The sequence below is a fragment of the Mastacembelus armatus genome, chromosome 7 (assembly GCF_900324485.2).
Source record: "Mastacembelus armatus chromosome 7, fMasArm1.2, whole genome shotgun sequence".
NCBI classification, from domain to species: Eukaryota; Metazoa; Chordata; class Actinopteri; order Synbranchiformes; family Mastacembelidae; genus Mastacembelus; species Mastacembelus armatus.
Genome location: NC_046639.1, coordinates 10434957 through 10460547, shown reverse-complemented (window position 1 = coordinate 10460547; position 25591 = coordinate 10434957). Strand labels below are relative to the sequence as shown.

Below are 25591 nucleotides of genomic sequence, written 5' to 3'. Positions count from 1 at the left end.
TATACTGTAGCAGCCTTAAATGTAGGAAATCCCTACCGACCTGGATTAGTGAGTTCAGCACTGAGTAGTTGCAGAGCCATAAATATTATTGAATGCAGCATATGAATATTGGAATGGTCACAGGAAGCCAGTGTTTACATTTCCACCTAGCATGGCCTCATGTTCCCATCTATCTCTTTATACAATAAAGAAACAGTAGTTTATCTGCAAAGCTCTATTGCTTTTTAGCAGTGTTACAAGACTTAAGCTAATTTCCTCAACAGTAAGTCTGCAGGCTGAAGTGGGGATGTGTAATGGAGATGTAAGGAGCAGCTGAGAAAAATATTTTTTACGGTTTGCAATGATGTCTCCATGACCCTGGTTAGGAATAAGCGGATATAGATGATGGATGGATGTTTGCAGTGATTCTTCATAAAGAAACAGTCTGACATGCAGGGACATTTCATAAAAGCTTTTATTGTGGTCAAAGTTTTGTTTCATAATTGCCATTCATGTAGCTGTTATAAATGGAAACATTTTTTAGTTAAATGAAAAAGATTGAAATAATATATACATCATAAGAATTTAAAAGAGTGAATACCAAATTAATTCAGCAGTCTTTCATCCATCTCTGTGGTTATAGTTTGCCATCTAGTGGCAAGACAAGCCTTTTGGTATTCAGCTGTGTTTTCCTGATGTCCTGCAGTTTTATATGAAAGTCAGTAAACACTTATTTTTTTGGACATACGATTGCCTTATTTTACCCTTAAATCAATCACAGTAAACCATATTTTTTCTTTAAGCAGTAAATTCTTAGCCTACATAGCTTTTATTTATGTCACCATGTGATTTCACCGTTTACAACAAACTATAGGATACCATAATATTTTAGTTCTAATAGAAACTGTTACTTTGAGGATTGAGTAATAGTGCATTAAAAAGTTTCCCTGATTCTCATGACAACAGAATGTAAACACAAGAATGTATCGAGAGTTTTAATATAACTAAACATACTTCATAAACACATACAAACTCTCTTGCATCTTGCGGAGCACCATGACATCCTCCAGAACTGCACAGTAAATTGAAGTATTAAAGGTATGTAAGTATTTATATGGAATACAGAAAAACCTAACCCCTTATCTGATGACATACATGGCAGCAGTCATTAGATAAATGATATTCTATAGGCTGTATGTCTGGTTACATGTGGCTAAAATGCATTTCACCATGTCAGGGAGAAAGAGAGTTCAGAGCAAATTGTTCATGGATTGGGTCACCTTTTCTCCTCAGACTTCAGGTTTAAAAGGCAGTTGTCTGGATCATCCCATAGGCCTTGTGCAATGTGCACAGGAGATCCTTCTTCTCTTTCTCAGGAAGGAAGCATGACTCTGCAGAACAGATGTTCTACAGGACACAAGAAATCACAAAAGGTACAAATTTAGTCCACTTTTTTTCCTGGAGATTTAGATGAGAAAATTGTGTTCTTATGTAGTAAATGTGGCACAATAGCTCTTAGATTGGCTTAGTGCTAAGGTTGTTCAGTACATGAAAGAACAATGAGTCATCATTGTTCAAAGTACCTCACTCAATGAAACACTGTCAAATACATAAAACCACAAGCAGTAGAGACTGCAGATGAAATTCAGGTAAATTCATTTTTTAATAAAAAGGTAGTATTCTGTTTTTAGTACCAGTTTGCCCACAGTACAAGAGACTGCATCTCTTTTGATTTAAAAATAATTGACATAGTTTCTAAAAATGAAGTGTACATGTGTGTAATTAGGTACAGAGATGAGAAGACAACTATATCAATAAAATGTTTGGCACAACTGAAAATGATTGTTAAATGACCAAAAACATGAATTTTCATGCTAAGGTTCTGTTATAGTCACATCACATGTTCACAAATTCTCCTCTCAACTATTGCCAGCAGTCCTCTTTTCACAGACTCCGTCAGTCTCTTCAATTCCTGCTTGATTCTTCATCGATCCTTCTTGCTCAGCTTTCTTAATTTCTGCTCTTTTCTTTTGTCCTAGCTGAGAATTGTTCACAGAATGCCTCACAGTTTGCCCGTTTCTATTCAAAACTTTCTCATTTATATTTGATCCCTTACATTTAACAATAGTGATTTCACTACTTTATTCTTTTAAACAGGTTTCTGCACAGGATGATAAGTCTACATTTTTGGTTGTCTATCGAAATAGGTTTCATAATCTAGATTTTATGTCTTTTACTGAACAGGTTAAACCACCTAAGAGGTCTAAGTTGTTGATTTAAGCAATTCTAACACCCACAACAATTCTGCACACTGTAGTTGTTTCCTTCTCATTTACTGGCTGTAGTGTCCTATCTACAGCACAGATACGGTATGAATGGGATCAGTCTTGTCATTTAAATCTCAACAAAAGCAAATAAGCATATTTGTATAAATGTCTATTTATTCTGATGTTTTTGCAAATTCTTGTGATGTCCACATATTTTTAAAAAGTATTGAGGAATGTGATTATTAAATGGACCTGAGGCTTTTAAATGTGCAGTGAAATACTTCTTGAAAACGTTTGTTCCTGCGTTAATTAGCAGCTGAGGAAGGCTTTAACATGCACAGAGCATCTGAACCTTATGCTATAATTTCCGACCGTATTCAAATGCCTTCTGCTCATGAACTACTGCTATAATTATTCATGTGTTTGATCTCACCAGACGTTTAAATTCCTCCACAGTAAATCCCATGGATTTGTGTGCTGTGCTGTAGTCAAGGTGCAGGGTTGAGTTGAAGATCAGAGGGTCATCTGTGTTCAGGGAATAGTTAGCTTTGTCCTTTCTGAACCTGCACAAAGCATGTGATGAAATCCAAAGGAGTTAGTGCCTACAACTACTTTAATACATCTTTATTAACAGACTGCCATGGAAAATAAAAGCAGCTCACGTGATGACAGGATGCTTGGTGAAGTCTAGGGGGCAGGCACCGGTCAGCGAACTGGAAATAGGACACACCTGCAATCAGACCAGCACAGGAAATGAATTACTGCAGCTGATCTCTTCCAGATGTGGTAGTCTCACCTCCACTAGGGGTCAGTGTATCACTATGTTTAACTTTGTCACTAGATACTGTAATAATGTCAAGTCTGTAACTACCTAACAGAACAATCCCAATTTTTATCAATACTAATCACAATTATTAGTGTGTGATGATGAAGAGGTTACAGGACATTTAATAGATTAGATAACAGGCCCATTTCCACATATTTACATTTCCAGTGCAACTATAAATGAGCTTTGTTGATAATGAACTTTTTTAAAATATGTTTTATATTTCGTTACCTCAAAGTGCATTTTCTGATCCAGAAGTTTTTTGTACAGAGCTTGGTCATCCAGGGTTCTGTAACCATGTCCAATACGTTCGGCTTTCAATACTTCCACAGCCTAAAATATCAGACAGGGGTCATGAGGTAGCCGCAAAAGGTTATAAACTACAAAAAAGTAGTGCATGTAGTACATGTCAGCAGAATCTGCAGGCTATTTCTAGAGCACACTTGCAACTCTTGTGGCATAGCTGAAGTGTCACTCTGGAGGATGGCTTTCTCAAAGTGGCCACTTCATTTTATGCTGTGATTTTATGCTGATTTGAGACATGGCAACAGAGATGGACACAAACAATTCACATGCATCTACGCCTATGTATTTGTATGTGTTTCTTTACTCCTTAACAGAGTTGTTGCTTTGGACACAAATCACTCAGTGGTGAAATGTGAACATTTAATCCTTTTATCCCAATTTTTTTTGTACTTACTCTGAATTCTTAACTGACCAACAAAACATAGCTCTGCCGTTTTGTTATTTTGGATCTCCACCCACTAGTTCGATTTGTCATATCTATTTTTAGTGTGTGACTTCATTGTTTTGTTTAGTTGCTGTTGCATCTTTCACTGGTTAATTAAGTTTTCAGATGACTCCACCACCCCATTCAAAAATGTCTCACATTATTGTTGTGCAGCTTACCTCCTTCACAACAGACGCCGGGCCTACCTCTCCTGCATGGACTGTTCTGTGGATCCCACAACGCACTGCTTCCTGTCAACAAAATCAATTATGGAACACATCAACCAAGCATCACAGCCAAACATCTGGCTTTCACATCTGTAATGCTGCAGCACCTACTGAGGCATTTTGTCATTTAGACAAGTTTTTTCATATTTTTGTCTTGTTTTCTTTCAGTGGAAAAATGGCTGATGCTTTGGCTCTCCAGTATATAGAATAAGAAAATACCATTTACTACTGGATATTATGACCCTAACTGCATACAGTTGGTCTTAGAGGAACAAAAATAGGCAAGCTATCCTATTTGATGATGGTTTGAGCATCTTTTTTTATTTTAGCATTCTCTGTGATGGTCACACATGTACTTCATTTCCACTAATCTATCTTGAGATCACCCAGTGATGAAGATAACTGTGTGACTGATACTAGTACTGCTGCAAATAATAACAACATCAAATCATACACTGTACACACACAGTATAAGAAGAGTAATCTGAATATTTTTGACATATATTATATACCTGTACATACATACATAAATATCCATAGCTGTTGAAATTATCCAAATTAAACAATGCTATAAAAAAGCCTTTTGATAAGCATGTTTTTAATAAAATATTAAAGAGCGCTGAGTTTGTATACTTTAGAAATAATTATGGACAAATCATTTGAATTCTACTGTGTCATTATTGCTTTTTATAGATAGGAGCTAGTCAACAAAGTGGGTGCAACGGCCACAAATCCTTCCACCACAGACACCTAGACAACAGACACTTAGAGGAAGTCTTTTCATTTAGCGTTTAGTGCCAGCCTCTCAACTATCATCCATCTAGCACATATACCACTTATTTTTTATTATTTCGGATCTCCACCCAATAGTTCGATTTGTCGGGAGGGTGGAAGGCCAACGTGGGCATCTTCTCACTTGTTACTACATTTATACATAGTGTTTGGAAGGGACTGCCATCCACTTAATTTTGGCAGTCCTAATATGTGGCTGCCCAAGTCCAAGTCTGTGTTTGTTATGGTTATACCAATCCAGACAGATAAGTTGTTAGCTGCCAATCAGGACAGTCAACTTCCACTTCTATTCATTGTTATATTACAGTCAAAAACATATGAACAATATGGGCTGAAACAGAACAGCCCAGAAACAGCAATTTCCACCCACCCTCTTTTCCATGCAAGCAGTTAAGTTCAGATAGGACTTCCTACCCAGCACTGTAGTTGTGACTTTACTCCCATGCTGTGTTGGTGACATCAGTTTGAGACTGAGTTTTCTGTCAGCCATAAACATTTTTATGAAATAATGGTCAAGGGATCACACAATTTACTGAAATTCCTGCTGCATGGGACATTAACATTTTGTAGCCAATGCCATTGTGATCTATCTGGGAACTGGGAACCATAAATGTGAACCTCATAGAAATTAGGGGAAAAATCATAATTTTCAACATCATCATCATCAAAAATTCATCACCTGAGGACCAGTAATGTACAAATTTTTGTACAAATCCTGGGGCAGACTAAAGGGCACGTGGATCCAGGGTATGCAAACAATGACAAGAATTTACATTTCTGCAAGTGTGTAGCTGAGAGGGTCACTAACTATAGTATAGTTTTGTTTTGCTATTAATTTTGCATTTTGGAAATTCAATTTGCAATTTACCATTCAGCAAATGACAAATTAATGCAAAATCAATTTTATATTGCCATGTTTTTTTTATTCAAATGTGCCAATTTAACAGCACCCCCATTTGACGCAAGTTCATTACATTGTCACCTCAATACACATGCATCAACACATATTTGTATTTTTATGTTTGTGTACTCCTCAACAGAGTTGTTGATTTGGATACAAATCACTCCATGGTGAAATGGGAACATTTAATCCTTTAGTTTTAAGGCACTCCCAAACTTTTTGTTCACCAACTTACTCTGAATTCTGGCCAACAACACAAAACTCTGTTCTTTTGTTATTTTGGATCTCCACCCAATAGCTGGAATTGTCATAACTATTGTTAAGAGTGTGACTTCATTGTTTTGTTTAGTTGCTGTTGCATCTTTCACTGGTTAATTAAGTTTTCAGATGACTCTACCACCCCATTGCATTATTGATGTGCAGCTTACAAAAAAAAAGAGAATTAAATCATCTGAGGACCAGCACATGGATCCAGTGTACGCAAATGAAATGACAAGAATTTACATTGCTATTCATTGCTATTCACTTTGCATTTGGAAATTAAATGGGCAATTTTCCATTCAGCAACTGAATTCAAAATACAAAGTGATAATTTAATAATTCAGTTTGAGTTAATTTGATTAAGAATGTAAATTAATGCAAAATCAATTTCATATTGATATGTTTTTTTTATGTGTGTTTTTTCAAATGTGCCAGTTTAACAGCAGCCCCATTTGGTGACACAATCTTTTGGTGACACAATTTAACTGGAATTGTACTGTCAGCCACCTCCTATATCTGGTATGACCCATCCCTACAATGCCTCTGACTGTCTGCTGCCTTCGTAGGTTAGGCTGGTTTAGCTTACAGTCAGGCTTAGCCAATCAGAGGCAGAGAAGGGGCAGGTCATAGCAGATGCAATTAGGCAGCGTCAAGTACAAAAGGTTCTGTGATGAATAAATGTCATTGTGTCAAAGCCAACAGAGACAGGTACAGCGTATGACATCAAGCTATTGTCTTTAAACTCTTAATGATAATAGAAAAAAAATATGAGAAGTAGTTTGGTTTGGGGCTATTTATATCATCATATAGTTCAATGTCTTTTCAGTCTTAATTCTACCCCATGATGTAACAGCGTGTAACGGAGAAACTGTTTTACAGACCAATTTGCCATTTAAAGCATTTTAAGAATCAAACATGAACTGCAGAAAAACTGCATAGTTGGAAAGAAGAATCAGGACAGACAGGCTTAATGAGTTCTGGTAATCTGAAGCCTCCCATGTGACAGAAAGAATGCTGAGATCTAACCAACAGGTGTGATATGATGTGCATGTATGTTTATTTTGTAGCAGCCTGGTGTCAAGTCATTTGATCAATGTAAACACAATGGATGGTTGTGCATAATGGTGAAACACGTCTTAGATCAGTACAAAGCAGCTGTGGACAATAGCTGATGTTAGAGTCAGTCATATTGTCTGTCCTTACTACAGCAACAAACTCACTTTAGGTGCTTTGTCCTTTTCAAAGTATTTTATGTATTAAATATATTGGGGATTTTATGCTCAGGTATAAAACACAAGTATGAAAATATTGTTATTATCAGTACATTTTGCAATGTGCCTTCCATGTGAGGCTGCAATTGCAATAAAGAAAATAAACCCACACTTTCATAATATCTTTCATGCTTTGAGAGTCTGTTACATCAATGTCTCTGTGCTCACCTCATAGGCTTTCCTGTGCTCGGGATTGGCTACACAATTGAGAGACTCGTCACCTGCCAGGTCGATGGCCACCACGCCCTGGTGGTGATATTTCTTACACAGCTCCATGACATCCATGGACCAGTCTGGAGAAGTTAAGACAGGCATATATTACCACGCTGTGTGGTCCTACCAACTCAAAAACACACCCACACCCCTGTTACAAAACTGAAACTGTTACATACAAATAACACAATGTCCCAGATCATCAATTTTTACAATGAGGAAATGATTTTATCTTAATTACATTCAGTATATAATAGATACTACACTGAAATATTAAGCTGCATAGAGTTTAAACACTACAGCACATGTAACTCTGTTTTCCTAAAGTAGCCCATATACTGCATGTTCTCACCCAACAAAGAAAGGTGTGTAATCCAGCAGGGATATTGCAGCATGTTTTTCAGGAGATGAGAATGGCAGATACATACTGCACTTGGCTCTTGAGTTACACATGAAAACAGCTGCATGAGTGGATCAGATCTGTGACAGGCATCTGCTCGTGGTACCACAGTTAGGTTTACCAGTGCAGCTTATAGACGGTAGCCAATGAATGGTAGAGCTGCAGTTTTCGGCATTAACAGAACTACTTTTTTTACAGTTAGTGATACTAATATTGCAAGTACTGTCCTTTGAAAACTATGTATCTCCAAAACATTTACTTTTCACGAGAAAAACAATGCTAATTTCAGACACCACATCAAGTAGACTTCTTAGCCCTGACTGTAGCATGGGTCCAAGGATGGCAGTACAGGTTTGTTGCAATCATTCATGGTCCTCAAATGATAAACATTAATTACTTTGGCAATCCCCTCAATTTAGAATTTCTCTGGTATGCCTGCCTAAATACCAGCAAAACCACTGACATTCCCATCAGCCTCAGCTTTAGTTTGTAATTATTTCTGAGCTTTACTGTGGTTGTGCTCCTGCTCATTAGCTAATAAGAATGCCTGAGTTTTGAACCAAGACAGAAGACAACACAGTAAGAAACCTTATCTCAGAAGGTTGTTTTGGCAGACAGGAGCATGAACAGTTCATTACTTGGCATGTGGCGCATGCAGCATAGAATGGACCTGGCTTTGATATTGAAGGCCCTCTCCCCCTCGCTCAGGCCCTGATTAACCAGGTGCACCACGTCTTCTGGGCTCACATCACCTCTGTATAGAGATTACACAGTGAAAATGAAAACACACAATAAGCTAATCATAATATATCCTTCCCAAAAGGCACAACATAGGTCTCGCCAAAGGCTGCAGCTGCTCAATCAGACTTACTCTTTCTGTCCCCATGGTATGGGCTGCACTTTAGTGTTAGCCAGAAGATGTGGACTATATCTGACCTCAACATAAATTACCCCTTCCTTTGCTTTGTCTTCCACAAACTCAAAGGCTATCCTCTTTATGGCCTCTCTGTCGCCACTGAAAAAGAATGGAAAAAGACAACATGAATCTAATGAACTTATCCCAGAGATAAGAAATAAAATCATTAGTCGGTGGTACTTCATCACCTGAACTGTGATGGTTTTAAAATGGGCAATATAAGCATTTGCATATTGACACTGGTATCATGACTTATAGGCTTTAGTAGATGCACATTTACCAACTGTTTAAATAATTTTCCATATACATTTTTGAGTCTAGAGCCATAGAAGAAAATAACTTTACTGTAAGGGATTGTACAAAAATTATTAAGAGAGGAATGGATGTGACTTTTTTGGGAAAGCAGGGGACAGACCGTGTCGGTGTGTCATGGGTATTTGTTTCAGAACAAGACTAGTAGAAGGAACATGCCTGTTACAAGCCGAGACATTATATAAAGCTGGACTGCTTCCAGTACTTCCTTCCTGCAAAACTGAATCGAAAAGATCATAAATATTTGGGCTGGTTCTTACCACATCTGCTAACAGAGAGGGGAGGCTTATGACTGATACTGCCGCCCGCCATTAACTTGTGATAGCTTCATGTCTTACGTCTCATGTCTATCTTAATACACAGCCTATTGTGTTAAGAACCGAAATAGATGTGGGTCTTATCAGTTATTAATGGCTGTTATTTTTCATTGCCCCAATTCATCATAGCCCCAAATCACCAAGCAGAGATGTAAAATGTGTCATATAACCTATGTAGTTAAAGTGAGTGATTCTAATTTATTACACATTTTATTTTATTAAGAAAAATGTTGGCATACAGAACCTATTTGTATGGATGCAGATCAAACTGCGAACAATACTTAACATGCATAATCCCCATTCCACATCCCAGTAATTTGCACCCAGTCCCTAACATTGGATGATCGCCCCCTGTTGGTGTTGCTTTCCGGGTAAGCGAATCACTTTTGTCTTGCAAGCGTATCGTGTTGTGTGTGTTGCATAGTTCGTGTACAGACTAGCAACAGACTAGCTATAGTTTAACATACCTAAAAACTAACTAAACTCCAAACAATTCATTAACTGCTACATTCCGGTACTAGTCAAGTACCTTTCTATTTTGACCGGTATTTATTGCTATTTCCTGACTTAGCGCTCGTTAGCCTACCGGTTAGCTTAGCTAGCTAGTTAGCTTAGCTAACATGGCCTCTCCCTCTCTCTCTCTTTCTTGCTCGGTGTGCCACATGTTTAGTTATTCCCCCCCCTCCTTTAGCGATAATGATACCTGTAATAAGTGTAAGGTTCTGTTAGCCTTGGAGGCGAGGATCACTGATTTGGAAGCGCGGCTCCGCACCTTCGAACAAAAGCCAGCTAGCCTAGCCCCGGTAGCTGGTGTGGAGCCACCGAGCTCAGGGTCTGTTAGTGGTCCAAGAGCAGCTCCGGAGCAGCCCGGAGAATTAGCCTGGGCGACGGTCCGACGGAAACGTACTCCTAAGCAGAAGCCCACGGCTCATCACCTGCCTGTTCACGTTTCTAATAGATTTTCCCCGCTCAGCGACACACCCGCTGAGAAACCGACTCTGATAATTGGCGATTCCATAGTCAGGAACGTGAAAATAGAGACGCCAGCGACCATAGTCAAATGTATTCCTGGGGCCAGAGCGGCCGACATCGAGTCAAATCTGAAGCTGCTGGCTAAAGCTAATCGTAAATATGGGAAAATTATTATTCACGTCGGCAGCAATGACACCCGATTACGCCAATCGGAGGTCACTAAAATTAATGTTGAGTCGGTGTGTAACTTTGATAAATTAATGTCGGACTCCGTAGTTTTCTCTGGACCCCTCCCCAATCTGACCAGCGATGACATGTTTAGCCGCATGTCGTCGTTCCGCCGCGTCGCTGGCTGTCTAGGTGGTGTCCAGCAAACGATGTGGGCTTCATAGACAATTGGGCCACTTTCTGGGGAAAACCCAGTCTGGTAGCGAGACACGGCATCCATCCCACTTTGAATGGTGCAGCTCTCATCTCTAGAAATTTGGCCGAGTTTATTAGCCGACCTAAAGCCTGACAATCCAGAGTGGGGACCGGGACGCAGAGACTCAGTCTAAAACGCCTCTCTGCAGTTTCCTTAGAGCCGTCACTCCCCTCAAACCACATAGAGACTGTGTCTGTCCCTCGAACATATAAATCAAATAAATCAGAAGTTAACAGAAGAGGAGTTATTCATAAAAACTTAATAAAAATTAAGACCACTCCTCTTATTGAACAGAAAAACAGAACTGTCAAATGTGGACTATTAAATATTAGGTCCCTTTCATCTAAATCTTTGTTAGTAAATGATTTGATAACTGATCACCAAATTGACCTACTTTATCTTACTGAAACCTGGTTACAGCAGGATGAATATGTCAGTCTGAATGAATCAACCCCCCTCAGTCATAAAAATTATCATGTTCCTCGAAGCACAGGTCGAGGTGGAGGAGTAGCTACAATCTTCCACTCAAACTTATTATTAAACTTTCATCCTCAGAACAATTTTAACTCATTTGAGAGACTCTTAGTCTCTCACATCCAAACTGGAAAACACAAAAACCAGTTCTACTTGTCATTGTGTACCGTCCACCTGTCTCTTACTCAGAGTTTTTAACTGAATTCCCTGACTTTCTGTCTGATCTAGTGCTTAGATCAGATAAAGTTATTATAGTGGGAGATTTTATCATTCATGTAGATGTTGAAAATAACGGCCTCAGCATTGCATTTAATTCTATATTAGATTCAATTGGTTTCATTCAAAATGTTAATAAACCCACCCACTGTTTCAATCACACCCTTGATCTTGTTCTGACCTATGGCATCGAAATTGAACATCTAATAGTTTTACCCCCAAATCCTGTTTTGTCAGATCATTCTTTAATAACTTTTGAATTTAAAATGATGGATCATGCAGCGTTTGGAAGAAAATTCCACTACAGCAGATGTTTATCCGACAACGCTGTTAATAAATTTAAGAAAATGATTCTATCTTTAATTACATCTATGCCAAGTATAAACATAGTGGAGGGCAGCTGCTTCAATCCCACTCCCTACCAAATTGATCATGTTGTTGACAGCGCTGTAACCTCACAGCGTGAAATGCTTGATTCTGTAGCCCCTCTGAAAAAGAAGTTAGTGAATCAGAGAAGACTAGCCCCATGGTATAATTTACATATTCGTACCTTAAAGCAGGCATCACGAAGGCTGGAAAGGAAGTGGCGTTCCACAAACTTATAGGAAATTTTTCTAGCCTGGAAAAACAGTCTACTAATATATAAAAAAGCTCTCCGTAAAGCCAGAACTGCATACTATTCATCACTAATAGAGGAAAATAAGAACAATCCCAGGTTTCTTTTCAGCACTGTAGCCAGGCTGACAAAAAGTCACAGCTCTGTTGAGCCCAGTGTTCCCTTAGCTCTCAGCAGTGATGAATTTATGAGTTTCTTTACAAATAAAATCACAACTATTAGAGATAAAATTCAGCAGATGCTTCCTATACCTGCAATAAATGAATCTTCTACTACAGTAGCTCTTGAATCATCTGTAGGACCTCAGTTATGTTTAGACTGCTTCTCTCCCATAGATCTCTCTGAATTTACATCAGTAGTTGCTTCATCGAAATCATCAACGTGTCTCTTAGACCCCATCCCGACTAGACTGCTTAAAGGCACCCTGCCATTAATGAACTCATCTTTATTGGACTTGGTAAATTTATCTCTAGTATCAGGCTACGTACCACAGGCCTTTAAGACTGCAGTAATCAAACCTTTACTCAAAAAGCCTAGTCTTGATCCAGGAGTCTTGGCTAATTATAGACCAATATCCAACCTGCCATTTATTTCTAAAATCCTAGAAAAAGCTGTTGCTAAGCAGCTATCAGACCACTTACACAGGAATGAACTATTTGAAGATTTTCAATCACGATTTAGAGCACATCATAGTACAGAAACAGCACTGTTGAAAGTTACCAACAATCTTCTCTTAGCCTCAGATAATGGACTTGTTACAATACTTGTCCTCCTAGACCTTAGTGCAGCATTCGACACCATTGACCACAACATCTTATTACAGAGACTGGAGCATGTGATTGGTATCAGAGGAACAGCGTTAAAGTGGTTCCAATCCTACTTATCGGACAGATTCCAGTTTGTTCATGTCCATGATGAACCTTCCACACGAACAAAAGTTAGTTATGGAGTTCCACAAGGCTCCGTGCTAGGACCGATTCTGTTCACCCTGTACATGCTTCCTTTAGGATATGTCATTAGGAAGCACTCTATTAATTACCACTGCTATGCAGATGACACTCAGTTGTAGCTATCTATTAAACCTGTTAACACAAACCAGTTAACCAGACTTCAAGCCTGTCTAACTGACATAAAGGCCTGGATGACCAGTAACTTTTAACTTTTAAACTCGGAGAAAACAGAAGTCATTATATTTGGGCCAAAAAATCTCAGAAATAACTTTTCTCAAATTATAGCTACTCTAGATGGCATAACCCTGGCCTCTAGCACTACTGTAAAAAACCTTGGAGTTATTTTTGACCAGGACATGTCCTTTAACTCACACATAAAACAAATCTCTAGAACTGCATTCTTTCACCTGCGCAACATTTCCAAAATTAGGAACATCCTGTCTCAAAATGATGCAGAAAAACTAGTCCATGCATTTGTTACCTCAAGGCTAGATTACTGTAACTCATTACTATCTGGATGTCCCAATATCTCCATAAAAAACCTCCAATTAATCCAGAATGCCGCAGCCAGAGTCCTGACAGGAACTAGCAAGAGAGATCATATTTCTCCTATATTGGCTTCTCTTCATTGGCTCCCTGTAAAATATAGAATAGAATTTAAAGTCCTCCTTCTCACATAGAAAACCCTTCATAATCAAGCTCCTTCATACCTCAAAGACCTTATAGTACCATATTATCCCAATAGACCACTTCGCTCTCAGAGTGCAGGTCTACTTGTGGTTCCCAGAGTTTCCAAAAGCAGAATGGGAGGCAGAGCCTTTAGTTATCAAGGTCCTCTCCTATAGAACCAGCTTCCAGCCTGGGTTCAGGAGGCAGACACTCTCTATACTTTTAAGGCTAGACTTAAAACCTTCCTCTTTGACAAAGCATATAGTTAGGGCTGGCTTCAGGCAACCCTGAACCATCCCTTAGTTATGCTGCTATAAGCCTAGACTGCCCGAGGACCATCAGTGCACTGAGCTCCCCTACCCTCATGTATATTCCACCATTGAATGTTACTAACCTTGTGCTCTCTCTCTCCCCTAGTTTGTGCTGTCTCCCTCTCTCTCTGTTCTCTCTGTACCTTCTGCAGGTGTTCCTGGTCCTGGAGCTGTATATCGCTGATGTGCAGTTACTGGTCCCACCAACCTGCAGTGTCCATTTGTTGTTTATTGTTGCTGTTCTTTTCTCTCTGCTCTATCCACTCACCCCAACCGGTCGAGGCAGATGGCCGCCCAAACTGAGCCCGGTTCTGCTGGAGGTTTTTTCTTCCCTTAAAGGGAGTTTTTCCTCTCCACTGTCGCCAAGTGCTTGCTCATAAGGGAATTGTTGGGTTTTTAGTTTTAGTTTTTGTAAAGTGCCTTGAGATGATTTGTATTGTGATTTGGCACTATACAAATAAAATTGAATTGAATTGAATTGAATTAACCTTGTGATTATTTCATTTTACACATAAAATGTTTTTGTCCACCCTCCACATAGTGTTACAACAATAGTAGGAGAATCAGCTCTATTTACCTTTTTGCTTTTGACTTAGCAGCACACTTTCTGTTCCACATCATGTGACAGGGAACACCACTGTTTCCAGTATTTGCTATGAAAATGAATTGCACAGACCTGAATGGCTGTTGTTCTCCTGTGTACCCTCATAACCCCCTTACCCCTGCTCTCACCAAACACACAGCACCATGTCACTGCAAAGCTCATACAACAAGTATGCATGTGCTAAACTCAGCTAGCAAGTTCTGTATGTTCATAAAGCTATACTGCATGCAAAGCTTTCAACGACTTGATGTAGGAAAAGCCATTCAGCAGAATTATGTGCTGCGGTAGAGCCTCTACAGACCATTGTTAAAAGTTTTTATGGCCATTGAGTATCTGAAAGACTGTATTTGGTCTTTTCTAAACAGTCCAGCCCTGTCCATGGTGTGACACCGGAAAGGGACCTCAAATAACTTTACTCTCCTCTTAGTTTGGTTGCCTAGGTGATACTTGATCTTAACAACAATGTGTTCCTGTTGTGCATGCTTGGCATTTAAAACACACTGCCTCCTCCCAGATCATTACATAGCATAATCTTGTTGTCTCTCACATGCCAGTACCACCAATCAGAAACTACACTCTTGAGCACACAAAGACTTTGGATGCGTCACACCTGAGGTGTATGAATGTGTGTGATAACTATCATGCATGACTGAACTTTGACCCTGATGAGTTTAAACCTGACTCTTAATCAGTCAAATCTCCCTCTTTGCACTCCTTGTCACCCGCTCAGCAAGGAAACACCTTTTCTAATTATGAAGCTGTCATTAAAGATGACAAACCAGCACTTACGCAATCACGTGCATGTATATGTTAAACTTGGCCAGGAAATCAGTGAGGGTGGCTGGCTTATGGAGTATAATAATCTTTTTCATCTCCTCCACAGTATTTGCTGGCAGCATGATGCCGCGTCTCCTAAAAAGAGAAGGAAGAAAAAAAAAAGTTCAAGGACAGTTTTGAAATTGAAGCCAGTACTTTGTATATTTTCTAGCTGACTTACCAGCCATCTGTGTTCTTAAAAGAAAAGTTCAAAAACAATTAACGTATCTTAACCTGAGCTATTGGATCAGCAACTAAATTATTAATAAAAAAATATCAATAAGAAACTACAAGATTTATTTAACTTCTTGTTATATTACATCTGATAATGTACAGATTTTTTACTTTAAAGCCAATTGATACTGGCTTTTTGAAGCTCATAATATTTGGTAGTTAAATCTGCTGTATTTCATATTTTACATTACAAATAGGTCATATGTGTAATGTGTCGAAGTGGCAAATCCACAGACAGTTCATCATCCAACTCTGGATTTCCCCTCAGCTTTATGGACCATGTTAGCATCTTGTACACGTACACTGCCCGTGAACTGACAGATGGAGTGAGCAACTGGTTAATAAACATAGCAGGTCATTTAACAGCTAAAGAGCCAGATATCTCCCTTAGGAGTCGGGGGGAAAAAAGAAGAGCTAGCAGGAGAATTATTATTGGATGAGCAGGACATTGACTATGTGGCCAGTAAGCCAAATCCAAATGAATGCTAAAGTTGTTCCATATCTACTGGATGTGTGAATAAGCAACAGCTTCTTTTAATGTACACCATACTCTGTAAGGTGATATGCAGCGTTGAAGTCTATTGCTGTGTTGAAGTCTATTGCTGTGTTTGCCCTTAGTACATACAAAAAAAATCAACTTATATAATTTAACTTTAAATATCTGATAATAAACCAGTCTTTAATATAAAGATAGTGACAATGTGACAAATGCATTCTGCATTTCTGTACGGCAGTTTCTTGTTACTATCAACCAGCTGCCATATCCTCAATAAACTAATGTCACCTGCCCTTGAGCTCTTTGACCTTATGCATTATTAATTAACAATTAACAAAACTGATAATCTAGTGTTCCACACAATAAAAAGGAGCATGCAGATTTTTTTTATCTTATCTTTTTAACCACATGTATCTGAGTCCCAGTACAAATAAACATATAAACTACACAAACTAAAACTAAACATATAAACATACATACATAAACATATAAACTACACACATAAACTACTCTCATTTACACTCTTATTTACTCTCACACTTCTCATACTCTCCCTCTCTCTCTGTTCTCTCCCTCTCTCTCTGTTGTCTCTCTCTGTACCTTCTGCAGGTGTCCCTGGTCCTGGAGCTGTATATCGCTGATGTGCAGTTACTGGCCCCACCAACCTGCAGTGTCTATTTGTTGTTTATTGTTGCTGTTCTTTTCTCTCTGCTCTATCCACTCACCCCAACCGGTCGAGGCAGATGGCCGCCCAAACTGAGCTCGGTTCTGCTGGAGGTTTTTTCTTCCCTTAAAGGGAGTTTTTCCTCTCCACTGTCGCCAAGTGCTTGCTCATAAGGGATTTGTTGGGTTTTTAGTTTTAGTTTTTGTATAGTGCCTTGAGATGATTTGTATTGTGATTTTCAAATAAAATTGAATTGAATTGAATAAAATCTAAAGTCAGCATTGAAGAATTCTAATAATGATAAACTCACTTGGCAACTTCAAGAATGGTCTTCACCCTGATGGCTCCATCGAGATGTACATGCAGCTCAACCTGTCGATGACAAGGGTACATGATAGCAATGAACTGATCAGTCAAAAGAAGTCATTTTCCTACATCTGGATAATGTCCTATAGCTGACATTTGGGCAGGGTGTTTTAGCACAGAAGAATGGAAATGTGTTAGATGCCACCTAATATTAAAACAGAGAGCACCACGAGCAAAAGCAGTGACCCATACTGTGGCCCAAACTGAGCCTGGTTCTGCTGGAGGTTTTTTGTTCCGTTAAAGGGAGTTTTTCCTCTGTACTGTTTCCAAGTGCTTGCTCATAAGGGATTTGTTGGGTTTTTTGTTTTTGTAAAGTGCCTTGGGATGATTTGTATTGTGATTTGGCGCTATACAAATAAAATTGAATTGAACTGAATTGAAATGTGGTAGTGTAGTTCACTGTTCTGGCTACAGTCCACTGTGAATGTGGTGCACGTGACTGAGCAACAAGTGGTGGAAAGGCCAGGGGGGCGACACAAGAGTAAGGATTCTGGCTGTCCTCCCATCGTTGAGAGGCCTGATTTATTCTGGCAGATGACACAGATAAATCTTTGGTCCTCTTTCAGCAGCTGAGGCATCAGCTACACTCATCAGTCAGTCTGAAATTCAAATGAACGTTTCCAATCAGAGATCTTTAATTCTAACCTCGGGTGGGGAGGAATGATGGAGAAAGTCACCACAGTTAGGGAAATTAGCCCCATGTTTTTGTTTTGCGACACTGATTTAAGGTCCTGGGATTGTAAATAAAAGCACTTTCTGTCAAACTTAGAAAAGGTTTAGTTTTTTTTTTTTTTAATCGTGACTTCTGTGATTTCTGACACAGCCTTGTTCAAATCACACGCACAACATCATAGTGAAGAGCTTACTTTATTTACTCATGACTGTTTAATGTAGTATAGAGATACTGAACATCTGAGGCCAGGTTATTGAGAGACTTCAGCAAAATTTTAAACTTTGTACTCCTGAATGTGAAATAGTATGACAGCAATGCAACAATACTGTTCCTCTATAAAGTTTAAGACAGCTGTCAATGGACTTTTTTATGACCACTGTTGAACTACATCCAGCGGTTTTTATTTCTTGCCTTTAGCTGTGAAAAAGCACTGATGCAGTCTGGAAACATGGGCAGAGAGAGGAGCATGACATCTACAAAGGTGTCCAGCTGGAACCAAGCCATGTGCTGCAACCATCCAGGTGCCAGGGTGCTCCAAAGCAGAATTTTTTAGGGCATTGTTTGACTCCAGACTCCAGACTCCAGAATATGATGTCATCAACATCTGTTAGTGATGGATTTGGAAATATGGTAAAGGTTTATAGCACTCTGGGGTAGAAACAGCTGGATGAAGCTGACATAAGTAGGCTCACAGACAGCTTTCTTAAACTTTACAGATAAACAGTGCGATGGTTTCTAGAAAGATACAGAAGTACAGATGTATGTGTTTGTAAGAGAAATGAATATAGTGCAGGAGTAGTGTCTGTGATCTGTCAATGTCTTCCACTTCATTTATTTATTAGTGAAACGTATTTTCATACAAGAACAGCTGTGGTTAATGTTTAAAACAAGTTCAGCTTAGTGTTTACAGTCACATTCTTTCGTCAAAGGGTCTGAATCAAAGCGTAATAGGATGTTGACTTCCACCACTTGACTGTGGAGCTCAAATGTTGCATTTTTCATAAGTGAGTTTAGTACATTCCTGTCTTATAGCCCATTTACTTTAGCTCTAACAATTGCAATAAAATATAAAGATATCCAATAAAATCCTGATATTTTTTAAAAGTGTGCTTAAATGTCAACATTTACTGTAAAAAGAACTCCACGGGCACTTGGCAGCTAGTACCTGTGGAGTTCTTTTTACACTAGCTGCCAATTAACCAAATGCTTATGGAAGATAATCACCAGAGCTGATTTAATTTACCAATTAATTGGTTAGTCAATGAAAATTAATGGGTAACTATTTAATCAAATAATATTTAGTCATTTTTAAGAAAATGTATCATTATTATTATTATTATGGACTTAAGATCTAAACCTTTTGTTTGTCATATCTGCGTGTTTTTGACTGGACAAAACCAGGTGTCTGCATGACATCCCCTTGAGTTCTGAATGGACATATTTCACTATAGTTAAATTAATAAATTAATTTATTATTTATTATTATTAAATAATAAATAAATTCAATTAATAGGTTTGTATAAAGTAAAACCATGTCCATATAATAAATCCATTGGTGTGTAACAACAAAAAAAGAGAGGGGTACAAAAAGACCTTAAGAACAACAAGAAGTGATGTGTGTTATTGATACTGTTTCTATTTTATTGCCCTAAAAGCCTAATGTGACAGTGACACTGGCAGATCAGGGCTGTTACTGACAGGGAACAGCTGCTTAAGCCATCTGCAAAGTTAGGAAATCTTGTGGTGAGCTTTTCAGTACACACAGCATTTCCTGTGCTGAATTCTATACTGTAAGTCAGAGACCTTTAATGTGAAACTGCATTTCAGAACTCCAGCAGCATGGCACTCAAAAGCCTCATGTTGTCTGATTGAACATATATACAGTATAATATCTTAAAATCTGGGGCTGATCAATAACCAGTGGAAATAATCATTAGCAGCAGCAGAGCTAATAAACCATGAGGAGTATCTGCTTTCTTTCATTGAGCAGTACGTGTCTGGACTGTTGATAAAACATCTGAAGATGTCTCATTAGATTTTAGAAGATTGTGATGGACGTGTTTACTGTTTTATAGTCTACAATTCACTTAGAAAAGAAGTGAAATTATCAATCATGTTAATTATCAATCAGTAATAGGAATCATAAGGCCCTGCTTATGTTACACTGAGCTTTTATTTATGTCTCTGTTTGCCCTTTAATAATGTATGTCTTATCCAGCTCAACCCTAAACCAATATAGAAATTCACTTAGGGCAGACAGTCTGATCTAACTAAGAATTAGATTCATAACCATCAACCGAAAGCTTAAGCAGAAACAACTTTGATCAGAAATAACTTTATTCTCAAACACAACTGCCAAACATTTAAAGTTTGCTGCTTTTCTGTTTTATATCATTGTAAATGGAATATTAGTTTATTTTGGGCTGTTGCTCACAAAAAACAAACATCTGAAGATATTGACCATATGGGAGTTTCACTGTTTTAGGACATTTTATAAAACTATTAATCATTTAGCCGAGAAAATGATTATCCATTGATGATGAAAACAACTGATACAGTTGTAGCTGCAATAAAACTCCAATAACCCTAAAGCTCCTACACTGTGACCAATAGCAGAGTATGAAGCAGGGACAGCGGTGACCCCTCATTGAAGGAGACAATGACCCCATGAGCAGTATCAATTCTACTATAGAAAATTAATATTTAATGAGGTTATCTCTGAGGGCAGCTGACACTCCTAGACGCCTCTCCTTTTACAATTCATGATCTCACACACACACACAGTGTATGGCAAGACCCCCACGCCTGTTCAGCTTCTCTATCACTGAACCAGCCGTTTTCTTATCAACTCATGCTCAGTCAGCACCAAGACCAAAGGGCACCAGCGAGGACACATTTCACGCCTGTGTGCCTGATGTGCATCTCAAACTACCTGATAATTAGAGGCTCATTTCACTTTAAGGCTTTGTTACGCAATGCCGTTGTCTCTAGCAGCCCTGAAGGGATAACACTGAGACTCTAGGCAAGGTAATGCCAAAACTGTTTTTTCTTTGTTGTTTTGTTTTTTTACTGCGCTGCGTGAAGCGTTACTCGCACAAACTGAAAGCGACTCCGTACATGCCACATGTATTAACGCAGAATAATACTGACTACAGAACGAGCTGTCATAGAGCACGATCCATAGTCAGCCCGCTTCTTTCTTCGGTGTCAAGTACAAAAGAGACAAAGTCGAGGAATGTGTGAGCTTGCTCAGTGGAAAGATCGGTAAAAATTTCAGTTCATTCATGTCATGTTAGGTCTTGTTTAAAGCCGGATAGTCACATCAAACTATAAATACTGGAAATGGTCATCCTTGTTTTATAATGAGCATCAAAATAAAGTACCAAGAGAGCACTAACTAATAGTTTTTAAAATAAATTTATACATAATATCTGTTGTTATTTAGCCATTCTTCTTCTTTCAGTAACCTCTTTCAATCCTGAGTATCAGTCATAACATGCGTAAAAACCAGGAAAAGTTCGACCGTCAATACTTCACCAAATTTCTATTTTATATATTCTGTAGTAAAACTCCAGTAGCGCCAGTAGATAGGGTAGGCCTACCTTTGGCTTGTCGAAAACCACTGGTTCAGAGGAGTGTTCGGCCATCCTGGGTAACTGAATCTGCCGTTGCCGGTGCACAAAGAGCTGAGGACTGGGGAGCCAAAGCCTATCGCAGCCCGTCTAGCTATTATATGCATGGCCCAGGGACACGCCTTACAGCTCACAGCGGCAAAAAACACCGCCAAGTGCTCCTAGTTCTCAAAACAGGGGCCTTCATGGTGGAAGGAGCTTCACTGTGCATTAACACATGCAATCCGCAGTAGGTAGAAAGATTAACGGCTACAGCTTTGCGCCCATGTGATAAGAGCTTTAGAGGGCTAATCAATTATGGCAAACTAAGTTACTGAACAGAGCGATTTGTGGATTTTATGTTAAATACTCTGCAAAAATAACAAGTCAGTCTACAGTGACATTGAGAATGTGTTACAAAAGGTCTCTAAATGACAGCAGAGGTGTCTCTACTACAAGGTCATTTACTGAAGTCTCTGAACATGATTTTCTAAATTCTAATCCTCCTCTCTCAGTAGCCTAGTAGATGTTCCAATTAATTTAAGAGTAGTGGGGGAAAAAATAACCTAATTTAAAAATCCCCATATTAGGCCTATCTCCAGTGCAGATATAAGGCTGATTGTATCTCTGGCTACAATTTGATGTTAGGCTTCTTCAACAGTGACTACTGCTCAGTCTCCTGCCATCTGTCTCTGATCTGCTACACTTGATGCGTTGCTTCTATTTGATTTCTCAAACACAGCAGCTGTAAAATAATGTTTTATATGAATTTTCATAGTGCTTTATATTTGTTCATGAAGATCTCACGGCTCTCTCATGTAACTATATATGGGCTGTAGTATGGGCTGTGTATGTCCTTCCCTGTAGCATATAAAACATACAGGAGCTCACCACAGAACCCATGGCTGCATCAGAATCACTAAAACTTTGTCAACTGTGCAGTTTCGTAACCATTACATTTGGAAACAGGAAGTTGTGCTGATTTTGAGGAACAGGACTTCAAAAAGAGGTTATTTAGTAGACATGAAAAAAGAAACATCACTTGTAGAAGATGTTGAAATTTTAGGTGTAAATATAATGCTCTGATCATAACTTGTCACTGTGAGTTTGGCAGAAAGTAAGAGGTTACTTCTTTAATACATTTCTACATTTTGGGTTTTACATTAATATTTACCCATGAAATAGCAGCGTTTGTGGGAGTCCAAACATCGGGAAGTAAAGCCAACAAAACACAAGTGTTGAATCATTTTTTAAAAATGTGGCAGACAGCTCCATAGAGTCTAAACATCTGTTTGCAATTAAAATGTCAAATTTGGATTTTATGTTTTTTATTCTGCTTTGGCTGCAGAAATTTTACCCAGCAGACTTCCCTTCTCAAATTGTTCCTATCGGCATCAGTGGCTTGTATGTGTACTTCTGCTCCCACTTTGGTATGCTGACTGAGAACACATTTGGTATCATTTTTTCAGCTTTAAAACAGTGACAAACAGCCACTGCGACTCTGCAGTCATGTCGTGTGTTTGTGCAGTTCTTAAGAAATGTTTTGACCCTTTTAAATTGTTACAGTCCTTCTCAATAATCTGTTTTTCTAAAATGGTTAGGTTATAAATGTAAACAACACATAGTTAAAGTAGACTTCTGTGGTGCTCAAAACCTAAATTGAGGTCCTGAGGTTTTGGGTGGCAACATGTAATTTGAGTTAGAGTCTGCCTGCTCAGGATAATCCACTACTCTTCCTGTCATCAGTTTCATAGGGACTGGTTTCCACTAAAGAACCAGTTGCTGAGGCTCATTTGGTGTCTTTGTCTTTTAGCCCCACCCTGTGGTTGTAAGTCACAGCAAGCCTGCTATGTTTTTCAACAAGGAATGTGGATTTTGATAAAATTATGCTGTGGCAATGAAAAGAGAAGATCACTTTATTTTTTTTTCTCTTTGACTGCTTCTCTTTTCTTTCGGTCTGTGCACAAACAAGCATACATTGTCTGTTTGAAAGTGTTTCAACAGCTCAGCATTAGTATGCTTAATCACATTAACAGAGATAAGGGAGATTATGCAAGGAATGACTCTTGACATTATTTTCTTTTCTTATCTGAGAGCCTTGGCTCACATGTGTTTGCAATTTTAGGCTAAATATGGAGAAAATCAAGTCTTTGAAAAATGTTAATGTCTTTATAATGTTTCTCATTTCACAACATCAACTAGTAAATTTATAATGTGCGCTTCACACATGCATCTATCACACCTTCCTGGAGCTTCAGGGAATGCTGTCTGTTTAGACTCTATTAAAAGGTCAATTAAGGAGCCTTTTCTGAATAGTATGTAGAGTCATTAAAGGAGAATTTTCAGAGAAAAACAAAACACCCCACAGAGCCAGCACTCCTCTTTTTGTTTCGTGTTTGCTGGCAAGAAGCAAGACACTTCTATCTATGGTTTTTAGCTGACATTGCCAAAAAAAAACATCACATGCAAAATGGAAACCACATGATTGCTGGTGTGGGTAGACAGTTTTTTTTAACCTTTGTATAAAATGAAAACAAGAACATTATCAATCTTGTCATCTAGCTCTCTTTCAAAAGCAAATACAAACATTTTCTTTTCCTGTAAGACTACCACTAACTGAACTTGGCTCATTTGTGTCTGACAGGTCACTCATTTGACAAGGTAGACAGAGTTTGCAGTGTTTGTCCAAAAGTATCACATATACCAAGGTGTAATTGTTGGACATCTCATTCCAAAGCCGTGGTGTTACTGTGCTGCTCTAACAGCCTCCGCTATTTGAGGAAGGCCTTACACAACATTTTGGACACTGGCAGCAGATCGGTAGCATCAGCTTTAGTCAGACTGAGGTCTGTGTAAAACTCAAAAAACCTTTTCTTTGTGGTCTTTGTGTGTTATTATGTTGGCAGGGTCTTCCTTCAAACAAAATTAGAAATTCACCATTATCATAAACATCACTAAATGCTCTGGCATTAAAAGAATGGTCCCAGATTTTAGGAAATATCCTTATTGATACCACTGTTAGGCTTAATTTTAAGTCTTAAGCAGTAGGTGGTTAGTTTAGCTGAACATATAGACCAGAAATAAGGGGAAACACCTGCCAGCACCTCTAAAATTCCCTGATTGTAAATAAGTAAATAAATACTCATCTGTGGGGTGTCAAAACCCACAAATGAGGCAGTAATGCACTGAACTCTTCTTTACTTTCTTCACACTTGGAATGTAAACAGCACAAATGGAACAAACAGCACAGTACTGCAACCTTTACAAGGATGGTCTTTGTCTTAGACAATGTGGTCTAACCAGGAAATTCAAACAAAGCCCAATGAAGATCAAAATAATAAAGGAAATATAACTATACACATTAATAACAGTAAAACCTTACAGCAAGGCAAGACAAGTTTATTTGTATAGCACAATTCATACACAGAGTAATTCAAAGTGCTTCACAGAAATAAAAGACAAGTTAAAGCTACACAGGCAAGAATTAAAATAACATACAGACTTCAAAAATAGAATAAGAAATTTAGCCAGAATTTAATTGAATAACACTTTCAGTTGTCATATGCAGAGCTAAAAAGAAAAGAAAAGATCTAAAAAAAAAAGGTTTTTAGCTTGGACTTAAAACATTGTCAGAGCTGAGGCTGGTCTAACATCATCAGGAAAGCTATTCCAGATTTTAGGTGCATAAAACTGAAACGCTGCTTCTCCCTATTTAGTTCTGACTGCACATTAGCAGAGGTCCTGTCAATTATGTTCTCAGACAACATGTCAGAGATGTCCTGTGGTGCTGAGCCATGAAAGTACACTAGCAGTGCTGTTTTAAAGTCTATTCTTTGAGCGACAGTGTGAAGCAAGTACAGAGATCTGAGAGCAGGAGTTAATGTGGTTGTGCTTCCTGGTTCTAGTCAGGACCCCAGCTGCAGCATTCTGAATGTACTGCAGCTGCCTTACAGCTCGTTTTCAGAGCCCTGTGAGCAAGCCATTACAGTAATCTAACATGAAATGCATGGATAAGTCTCTCTAAGTCTGGTTTAGACATGGTGTCTTGTGATTCTGGCAATGTTTGTGAGGTGGTAAAATGCT

At 38.6% G+C, this 25591-nt stretch overlaps 1 protein-coding gene across 1 annotated transcript; it reads right to left on the bottom strand.

Annotated features, from left to right (window-relative positions):
- Positions 1–436: 436 nt before the first annotated feature.
- Positions 437–21670, bottom strand: ada (adenosine deaminase). The gene is made up of 11 exons (XM_026331498.1): positions 21500–21670; positions 17169–17230; positions 15438–15560; positions 8739–8882; positions 8506–8621; positions 7423–7547; positions 3982–4053; positions 3304–3405; positions 2909–2976; positions 2680–2809; positions 437–1386 (listed from the first exon to the last, which is right to left on the bottom strand). The coding sequence occupies exons 1-11, from the start codon at positions 21542–21544 to the stop codon at positions 1282–1284; spliced, it is 1092 nt and encodes a 363-aa protein (XP_026187283.1). The 5' UTR covers positions 21545–21670; the 3' UTR covers positions 437–1281.
- Between the last annotated feature and the right edge of the window lie 3921 nt (positions 21671–25591).